This window comes from Eutrigla gurnardus (assembly GCF_963514095.1).
Source record: "Eutrigla gurnardus genome assembly, chromosome: 1".
Classification (NCBI taxonomy): domain Eukaryota; kingdom Metazoa; phylum Chordata; class Actinopteri; order Perciformes; family Triglidae; genus Eutrigla; species Eutrigla gurnardus.
This window is the reverse complement of record NC_139915.1, coordinates 6,486,133-6,496,357: the sequence shown is the minus strand read 5'-3', so window position 1 is coordinate 6,496,357 and position 10,225 is coordinate 6,486,133. Positions and strand designations below refer to the sequence as shown.

At 51.6% G+C, this 10,225-nt stretch overlaps 1 protein-coding gene across 1 annotated transcript; it reads left to right on the top strand.

Annotated features, from left to right (window-relative positions):
• Positions 1 to 2,190: 2,190 nt before the first annotated feature.
• On the top strand, positions 2,191 to 5,244 carry LOC311010908 (uncharacterized protein; the record flags this gene model as incomplete). Its single annotated transcript, XM_084005551.1, has 3 exons — positions 2,191 to 2,349; positions 3,844 to 4,110; positions 5,114 to 5,244. The coding sequence occupies exons 1-3, from the start codon at positions 2,283 to 2,285 to the stop codon at positions 5,242 to 5,244; spliced, it is 465 nt and encodes a 154-aa protein (XP_083861677.1). The 5' UTR covers positions 2,191 to 2,282.
• Positions 5,245 to 10,225: the final 4,981 nt, after the last annotated feature.

Sequence of the window (10,225 nt, the reverse complement as noted above, 5' to 3'; positions counted from 1 at the left end):
CACCACCACCAGCAGCAGCAGCAGCAGGACCACCACCAGCAGCAGCAGCAGCTGGACCACCACCACCAGCAGCAGCAGGACCACCACCAGCAGTAGCAGGACCACCACCAACTCATCAAGACCACCACCACTAGCAGCAGGACCACCAGCAGCATCAAGACCACCACCACCAGCAGCAGGACCACCACCAGCAGCAGCAAGACCACCACCACCAGCAGCAGGACCACCAGCAGCATCAAGACCACCACCAGCAGCAGCAGGACCACCACCTACTCATCAAGACCACCAGCAGCAGCAGCAAGACCACCACCACCAGCAGCAGGACCACCAGCAGCATCAAGACCACCACCAGCAGCAGCAAGACCACCACCACCAGCAGCAGGACCACCAGCAGCATCAAGACCACCACCAGCAGCAGCAGGACCACCACCTACTCATCAAGACCACCACCAGCAGCATCAAGACCACCACCACCAGCAGCAGGACCACCACCAGCAGCAGCAAGACCACCACCACCAGCAGCAGGACCACCAGCAGCATCAAGACCACCACCAGCAGCAGCAGGACCACCACCTACTCATCAAGACCACCAGCAGCAGCAGGACCACCAGCAGCATCAAGACCACTACCAGCAGCAGCAAGACCACCACCACCAGCAGCAGGACCACCAGCAGCATCAAGACCACCACCAACTCATCAAGACCACCAGCAGCAGCAATTTGAGGCTCTGCCTCTCTCTCCTCTAATGACTGATCAAGCTTCTCTGTAAATATTGACAAAATAACGAATACGTCTTGCCTCTTTTTTTGGTAGATATTGATTGTATATAAACTGGCCATTCTAGCTTTCAGTGTCAATTACAGCACATAAAGCATTTAATAAATGCACCAAACTGAACTTGCCTCTGTGTTTGTGTGTTCTCTCCCCTATCAGTCTGCGATGGCCTTGCTGCTACCTCTGAACTCTCGTCCTCGGCTCGTCCAGCAAATATGTTGGACTCCGCTGTCCCGTCTTCTTCGGCCCTCCGTCCAATGCTACCGCTCGTCTCTCTAAGACAAAGGGGTCGAAGAAAAGGCCACAGAGGACTTCTCCAATTAACACTTTATCAGAGGAGTGGGCATACACAGTCAGATTAGGGGTTTTCTGACTTAATTGGGTTTTTGCTGCTCCCTAGTGGTCACTTTGGCTAACTTCAGGATACATTAACGTCGTTTGAACGTTTGTCTGAAGACCACCTCACTCTGCTGGGTTCCACTGGGTTGTTTAAAGAGGGTGATCGACGAGAGGGTCCACTTAGAGCTCAGGGATGATCCTCAGGCCAAACATCCCAGCGGTGCCTCCAAATGTTGTTGCCCTTAACAGGGAATAAGGACGGGAGAAGGATGAAGAGACACAACACACACAGCTCTCGCTTACGCAGATTGAAAGTTGGAACACACCTGTGATGCTAATTACACAACACACTTTAACATGTCACTATGGTCAAATATGTTCAATCTTTTCAACCTCATTTGTCCAGGCCACTATCATTAGTTTGATTTTTTTTTTTATTATTCTGTTACAATTCAAAAGCAATGTCAGATTTTCATTATTTTCATTTCATATTCATTACATTATTATTATTTATTATGACTTTTGTCAGTTTCAATTTAAGTGACCATTGCGTTTTTTCGTCCATAAAGCCAATGAGTGTGATGTCTTCCCATTCTTGCAGAAGTGCATGAAGTTGAACATTTTCAGACAACATTGTACAGTAGGCCTACTACCAACAGGAGTCCAGAAGCCTTCGGCTGGTTCGGGTTTCTGTGGACCGACTCCGTGGTGTTCATGGTTGTTATGGAGGACAGGAAGTAGAAACGTTATTTCATGACGAGGCAGAAGATGATTGATGTCCTGTCACAGTGTCCTGAACAAGTAATGACGAAACAATACAAGAAAATTAACATACATTTGACAAATACGAGAAAAAAATGCTCTGTGTCTTTCGGACTTGCTCAGGCACACGCACGCACGCACGGGCATCACTAATTGTCATGGATACAGAACTATGACCTTTCAAAGCAGGTATAAAAGCGCTGTCCACCATTTTGAGTTCCCTTTCTGCACTTGAACTAGACACGACTTGGAAAGACTGAGAGAGTTGGACCAAACTGTTGACAGTTTCAAACGCTTGAGGACGACTAACGACGACACATCACACATCTTATTGTTAAACCAAAGTAGTAGTAGTAGATAGTCAACGAGCTACTGTTTGGAGGAAGAGACCGCTGACGACGACGACGATGGCCCACTGGGATCCGTGGATCCTGGAGGATCCCCTGGACCTAGTTTCTGACCTCGGCCGTGACGGTAAGACAACTTTTCTATTTATTTTAGTGTTATACTTGTTGATTCATAGCCTAAAAACCTTAAACATCGGCCCGAGTCCAGAAATCAGTGAAACTTTTGGAGTTTGAAGGTGAACAGTTCATTTGGTGAAACCAGACACTCGATCTACGTTTCTCCGTGTAAAATGATTATTTGTAATATTATTAATATGGCGGGAGAGTCGTGTAGTGTTGTAGTTGGAAGTGTGGCGTCAAAACTTCCACATCTTACATAGAGATTTGTGAAAAAAGATGCGCCAGGTTCATATTTCATAAAATGCTCCAAAGTATTATTATTAGTCGTGGTCACCATGGAAACGATGGGAATGTTCAGTCCGGACGTCGCGACGTCAGGACGCGGCGTACAGGTGCAGTGGAGCCGGGCTCGATTCGACCCTGAGTGCCTTTGTTGGGATGTTGAAGCTGCACTTCTTCTCCAAACATCTGCTCTTCTTCAACACATTCACTCCGGGTTGAACACGAGCCGCCTCCACGAGGACACCGTATCCTGCACGCGCTGCGACCTGCAAATGATAAACGGGGTGGTGATGATGAGTTTTGGGCTGAAGAGGGCGCTGTGGTCATTTTGGATGAAAGAAGCAACGTTTCACTGCGTGATGACGCACAGGCGACATCTAAAACATCCACTAACACATTGATCGGAAACCACTGATCGATTCGTCCGCACAAACTCAAGTCCTCACTATTCTTTGGTGCAGAATACATGTCTTTGCACAAAGTAATCACTATTGATGATTATAATAATATTTATGGTATTATTGAGGTTATTACATTGCTATAACAACAACATTAATGTTTCCACTATTTTTTATTATTATTATCATTAATAATTATAACGACAACACAAATTATCATTGCAGTCATGTTGTCATTGTATTATATTTAATATTATAGTTATTAATATTGGTATATTTTATATTGGGTTATTATAATAATGTATACATAATGTTAATACAAACAGCTAAAATTATAGTAATTGTTATTACAATTATTTATTATTATTGGTTTAATTAATCTTAATGCTGTTTTCATCTCTGTTCAGTAACTGAAGAATAAACAGCCTCATATTTTCAATCATTTAATATCCACAAAAATGTATTGATTTTTAAACTCTTTTCAAGCCACATATTGAATATACTTATACTATGTATATATGTGAAGTCAAAACGTTTTTTTTTTTTTTTTTTTTTTTACAATTTTAACATATTTAATAATGCTAATAGTAAATGAATTGTCACATGACAGCTGCATTAATTGATCCTCCTTCACCCAGACAGAACAGCACTGTGTGTGATTTTCCTGTTAAAAGCCCCGTGTGTTGGTGGCTTTGTGACAGATGTAGTGCAGCAATAGTTGGTATATAGATATGCTGTCTTCTTCTTCTAATTTAAACCGGATTATTGCTTTGTTTAAATCGATGAAAAATCCTCATATTTTGAATTTTCTTCCCCCTCAGTTGGTGCCTTCGGCGACGTCGGCTGCCCTGGACGTGGTGGACGTGGTGGACGTGAGTATGGTCTCGTGGATGAGGTAGGTCAGGCTGGGGAGGGTTTTGGAGACTTCTCCGAAGATGAGGACAGCGAGCAGGAGGACTTTCAGGACCAGGGATGGACGAGCGAAGATTCTGGCTACGGCTCTGAGGATTCTGATGAAGAGGACGAAGACGAGGATGATGATTTCAGACTTCAGCAGTTCACTCCTCTTAGCGTCTGGAAGGGATTTCGTAAGGAGATGTTTCCCGATGGCCTTCGCTCTTGTCCTTCCGTCTCCCTCCCTTCTTGTGTGAGCCGAACTGAAGAAGATCCATCCTTGGTTCCTCAGAGCCCAGAAGATTCCGCTCCCTCCACCTCAGGCTGCTGCTCGTCCACGAAGAGAAGCAGAGAAGAGGACGGCCAGGTAAGTGTGAAGAGGCAGAGGATCTCCGAGGACAGCGATGAAGAGGAAGATGACTTCAGACCTCAGCAGGACCTTCCTCTCAGCCTCTTGCAGGCATTTCAGGACTTGATGTCCCAACCTCTTGGTTTGGGCGTTCCTGAAGAAGATCCATCCTTGGTTCCTCAGGGGCCAGAAGATTCCGCTCCCTCCACCTCAGGCTGCAGCTCGTCCACGAAGAGAAGCAGAGAAGAGGACGGGCAGGTAAGTGTGAAGAGGAAGAGGATCTTCTAGGCTTACCACTTCCTGGCTGAGTTGCTGTGGTTCCTAATCGCTTCCACTTTGTTATTATCCTACTGACAGTGGACTGTGGAAAATTTAGGAGTGAGGACATTTCTTGACTGGACTTGTTGCACATCCTATCACAGTCCCACGCTGGAATTCACTGAGCTCCCGAGAGGAAACAGAAACAGTCTGCTTGCCTAGGTGTTGCTTTTACACACCTGTGGCCATGGAAGTGATTGGAACACCTGATTTCATGGCAATATAGCGTATCTCTTTTTTATTTGTCTTTTTAAAATTTACCTTCTGAGTCGTAAGGAAGTTCACAATGAATGGTTCTATTTCATCCTTACTGACCGCCAGAGGCGGTGCTTAAAGCACTGGATATCTCCACCTCGCGCATGCGCATTTCGAGTACCAATAACAACATAGTCACCTGTGACCCCCACGTGACACCGGGAGGGCTATATCTTCCGGTGTCGTAAGAGGATCTGTTCCTTTTCATCTTCTCGCTGCGCATGTACCGTGTTGCACTTTGTGCTGAGAAGGAAGTTGTAAACTTCTGTTTACAGCTGGCTGCGTGCAGCCTCGTGACGACAGTCGGAGCCGCGGGCAACCCGTCCTCCAGAGGCTGTGGCCAGCTGATCTTCGTCTGCGACCAGACCAGCGTGGAGTCAGGTTTGTGTCGGCGTTTGTTGGTTGAGGCAGCGTTTTCGCTCCCGATCCTAGCACTCGTTGGCCTCCTTGCTCTCAATGTTATTGATGTCTAACCAATTTGTTTTTGTGTGGCTTGCCGGTGGAAGTAGTGCTTTCGCTCCCGCTCCCGGTGACGCTTTTATTCGACTTCTGTTTAGCAGCAGCGCTTACGCTAGCGAAGCTAATTATCTGTCGTTTATTATTTACTGGTGGAGGCAGTGTGTTCGCTCCCGCTCCCAGCTCTTGTTTGCCTCATTGCTGTTTGGGGTACCTTACCGGTGGAGGCGGGGCTCTCGCCCCCCGCTCCCGGTAACGCTATTATTTGACTTTGTTAGCAGCAGCGCTTACGCTCACAGCTAATTGTCCGTTGTTGATTGCTTACTGGCGAAGGCAGTGCTCTCGCTCCCGCTCCCGATAACGCTATTATTTGACTTTGTTTAGCAGCAGCGCCTACGCTCACAGCTAATTGTCCGTTGTTGATTGCTTACTGGTGAAGGCAGTGCTCTCGCTCCCGCTCCTGGTAACGCTATTATTTGACTCTTGTTAGCAGCAGCGCTTACGCTCACAGCTAATTGTCCGTTGTTGATTGCTTACTGGCGAAGGCAGTGCTCTCGCTCCCGCTCCCGATAACGCTATTATTTGACTTTGTTTAGCAGCAGCGCTTACGCTCACAGCTAATTGTCCGTTGTTGATTGCTTACTGGTGAAGGCAGTGCTCTCGCTCCCGCTCCCGGTAACGCTATTATTTGACTCTTGTTAGCAGCGCTTACGCTCACAGCTAATTGTCCGTTGTTGATTGCTTACTGGTGAAGGCAGTGCTCCCCCCCCGGTGACGCTATTATTTGACTTTGTTTAGCAGCAGCGCTTACGCTCGCAGCTAATTGTCTGTTGTTGATTGCTTACTGGTGAAGGCAGTGCTCTCGCTCCCGCTCCAGGTAACGCTATTATTTGACTTTGTTTAGCAGCAGTGCTTACGCTCGCAGCTAATTGTCTGTTGTTGATTGCTTACTGGTGAAGGCAGTGCTCTCGCTCCCGCTCCCGGTAACGCTATTATTTTACTTTGTTTAGCAGCAGCGCTTACGCTCACAGCTAATTGTCCGTTGTTGATTGCTTACTGGTGAAGGCAGTGCTCTCGCTCCCGCTCCCGGTAACGCTATTATTTGACTTTGTTTAGCAGCAGCGCTTACGCTCGCAGCTAATTGTCCGTTGTTGATTGCTTACTGGTGAAGGCAGTGCTCCCGCTCCCGGTAACGCTATTATTTGACTTTGTTTAGCAGCAGCGCTTACGCTCGCAGCTAATTGTCTGTTGTTGATTGCTTACTGGTGAAGGCAGTGCTCTCGCTCCCGCTCCCGGTAACGCTATTATTTGACTTTTGTTTAGCAGCAGCGCTTACGCTCACAGCTAATTGTCCGTTGTTGATTGCTTACTGGTGAAGGCAGTGCTCTCGCTCCCGCTCCCGGTAACGCTATTATTTGACTTTGTTTAGCAGCAGCGCTTACGCTCGCAGCTAATTGTCCGTTGCTGATGGCTTACAGGTGAAGGCAGTGCTCCCGCTCCCGGTAACGCTATTATTTGACTCTTGTTTAGCAGCAGCGCTTATGCTCACAGCTAATTATTGTCTGATTATTGATTATTTGCTGGTGACGCCCGCTCCCAGTAACAGGAAGCGGGGGCAGCAGACACCTCTATCGGGGCCGTCATGCGTATGGCTCTTGCTCGCCTACAGCTGGATGTGCCATAGACAGACGCGGCTCAGGCTAGCGCCTTTTTCAGGCGCAGTCCTGCCCCGACCGCACTCACTGTTCCTCCTTCAGAGGAGTACTAGATGAAGGAGCTTCATGCGTGTTGGAGGGACACTAGGGCCCTTTCCCATCCGTCCTCAGACGCCCGGAGTGCCATGCAAGGGATGCGGCACAGGTTGGGCTAGGCCGTATGCCACCAGTTGAGCCCGCCATTGAGCTGCCCTCTTTTGGCTCCTGATGAGGCTTTGAGGCCGGATGCCTGGTGTCCCCGGCCTCAGTGCAGGGTCACGGACGACCTTCTCACAAAGGCCTATGATGCTGCGGCACGCATGGGTCGGATTGGCAATTCCCTTTCCCACCTACTGCTGGGCCTTTCTACCTCTCTGCAGCAGATTGATCTGTCGCTGCAGAGTCTGAGTGATGCCCCGTTACAGGCATTTGCCCTCATGTCGAGGGAGCTGGGGTGCACGATGTCCACCATTGTCCAGGCTAGGAGAGAGCTGCCCAGGTTACTCAGACCAGGCAGCGGCTATCCAGTCTACACAGGAGTGTGTCCGCTCCTAGCAGGCCCAGGGGCCCCTCGGCTGTCCCCCGGCAGCGCTCTCAGCCACCTGGTTACCCTGGTGGCCTGCGGAGGTCTCAGCGGCCTGCTCAGCAGCCTGTTGATGACTTTCGGCCCCCCGGGCGCCTACCTTCCCGGCAGCCTTGTGCCCCGCAGCCTGACCGTCGCCCCCCCAGAGCCTCAAGAGGCGGGGGGGGGGCGGGCGCTGGGGCCACGGGGCCGGTTCGTCGGATGTTTTTTCCAACAGCAGCTCAGTTACGGGGCTGCCTGTATTTCAGACCCCGGGGTGGTTTCCACCTTAACCCAGGGGTACTAATTGCGGTTCCGACGCCGGCCCCTGGCCTTCAGCCGGGTCGAATGACCGTTGTCAACGATCCGGCGAAGGCCTTAGCTCTGAGCCAGGAGTTGTCCGCCCTCCTGGCCAAGGGTACAATCAAGCAGTGGACCCTCTGCTACACCCCAGGGGGTTCTACTCCAGGTACTTTCTGGTAACAAAGAAAGGTGGCGGATTTCGCCCCATTCTCGACCTGAGGGGACTCAACAGGTTCCTGAAGGTGCTTCCATTCACAAGCTGACCGCGTCAGACACGCTTCGTGTGGTGACCAGGGGGGAGTGGTTCACCACTGTAGATCTAAAGGATGCTCCATGTCCCATCGATGCTTCCTGAGATTTGCTTTTCGCGGCCGGCATTTCAGTTCAGGGTTCTTCCCTTTGGCCTCTCCCTCTCCCCGCGGGTGTTCACCAGGGTTGTTTCGGCAGCTCTGGCACCCCTGCAGAAGCAGGGCATGAAGGTTCTGCCATATTTATACGACCGGCTGGTCTGTGCACCATCCCGGTGTCTGGTGGCCCAGGATACGGCTGCTTCAGCACGTGACCCGGCTGGGCCTGACAGTACATTTTTCAAAGAGTGTCTTGGACACATCCCAACGGGTAGTATACCTGGGGATGGTCCTGGACTCGGTCACTATGAGGGCGTATGTCGCCTCGGCGTGTAGACGACATTCTCCTCTGCCTTCCCCTCTTCAGGGGTGGCAGGATGGTGCCATTCCTTCAGTTCCTCCAGCCCCTGGGCAAACTGACAGCTGCTTCAGCTGGGGGGCCGTTGGGCTTGCTGTCTCTGCGCCCACTACAGATGTGGTTGACCAGCCTCCACTTGGACCCCAAGTGGCACGGCTACCGCAAGGTCGGGGTGTCTCGACGGTGCCTCATTTCTCTGTCCCCGTGGAGACAGAGGTCGTTTCTGTCTGTGGGTGTACCCCTGGGCGCCATTCCATCCCGTTGGGAGATGGTCACGACCGACGCTTGCCTCTCGGGGTGGGGCGCGGTATGGCAGGGCAGGACTGCCCAGGGGCAGTGGCCGGCCCAGCACCACATCCATATCAACGCGCTAGAGCTCCGTGCGGTGCATCTGGCGCTTGTTCACTTTCTGCCCCACCTGTGGGGCAAGCATGTGCTGGTTCGATCGGACAACATGTCCATTGTTGCCCAGATCAACCACCAAGGGGGCACCCGGTCTATACAGCTTCTCCAGGAAGCCCGGAGCCCGTTGACTTGGGCGTATCCCCGTCTGGCCAGCCTGCGGGCAGTACTTTTATACCAGGGGAAAGGATTCTGGCCGCGGATTTTCTGTCGCGGCAGGAGCCCCCACCAGGGGAGTGGTGGCTTCATCCGGAAGTGGTGGAGACGTTGTGGGGTCTTTTTGGCAGGGCGGAAGTGGACCTCTTCGCTTCGGCGGAGTCGACACATCGCCCCCTCTGGTTCTCCTGGACGGAGGTGACCAGTCCCCTTGGCCAGGACGCTCTAGCTCACGATCGGCCACAGTGTCCTCTGGATGCCTTCCCACCGCTGCCCCTGATTCTTCCAACACTCCAGCGGGTACTTCTGCAGGGCCACAGGCTCCTTCTGGTGGCCCCCCTTTTGGCCAGGGAGACTGTGGTTTCCACTGCTGCACAGGCTCTGCTGCAGCTCTCCGTGGCGCCTCTCCTACAGGACGGACCTCCTTTCAAAAAGCAGCTGGGGGGGTCTGATTTGGCATCCGGACCCCGGTCGCCTCCAGCTCTGGGCTGGGCCGCTACAGGGCCCAACCCACTGCTGAGGGTTTACCCTGCGGACGTCAGGCGTACTATTCTGAATGCCAGTGCACCACCTACCCGGGTTCAATATGAGAACAGATGGAGGCTGTTCTCCGACTGGTGTGTGGATAAGGCAGTAGATCCAGCACGTTGCTCTGTGGCCACTGTTCTGGAGTTTCTGCAGTCCCTGCTGGATGGTGGTCGCGCTCCTTCCACCTTAAGAGTCTATGTGGCTGCTATTTCTTCCCAACACGGGATGGTCGACGGAGCCACAGTGGGGTGCCACAGGTTGGTGTCCCCCTCCCCTGGAGGGGCTCTGGGGATGCGTCCCCCTAGGACCCTGAGGGCTCCAGCATGGGACCTGCCCCTGGTGCTGGAGGCCGTGTCCGCTCCTCCCTTTGAGCCTTTGACCCAGGTAGGGTTGAAATGGTTTCTATGAAGACGGCTTTTCTGTTCGCCATTACCTCTGCGAAGCGGGTCGGAGAGTTGCATGCCCTCTCCGTGGCTGATACCTGCCTGCGGCGGAACCCTGATGGCTCAGGGGTGGTCCTGTGGCCGAATGTGGCGTTCCTACCCAAGGTACTTTACGTGCCCATCTTAACCAGCCTATCC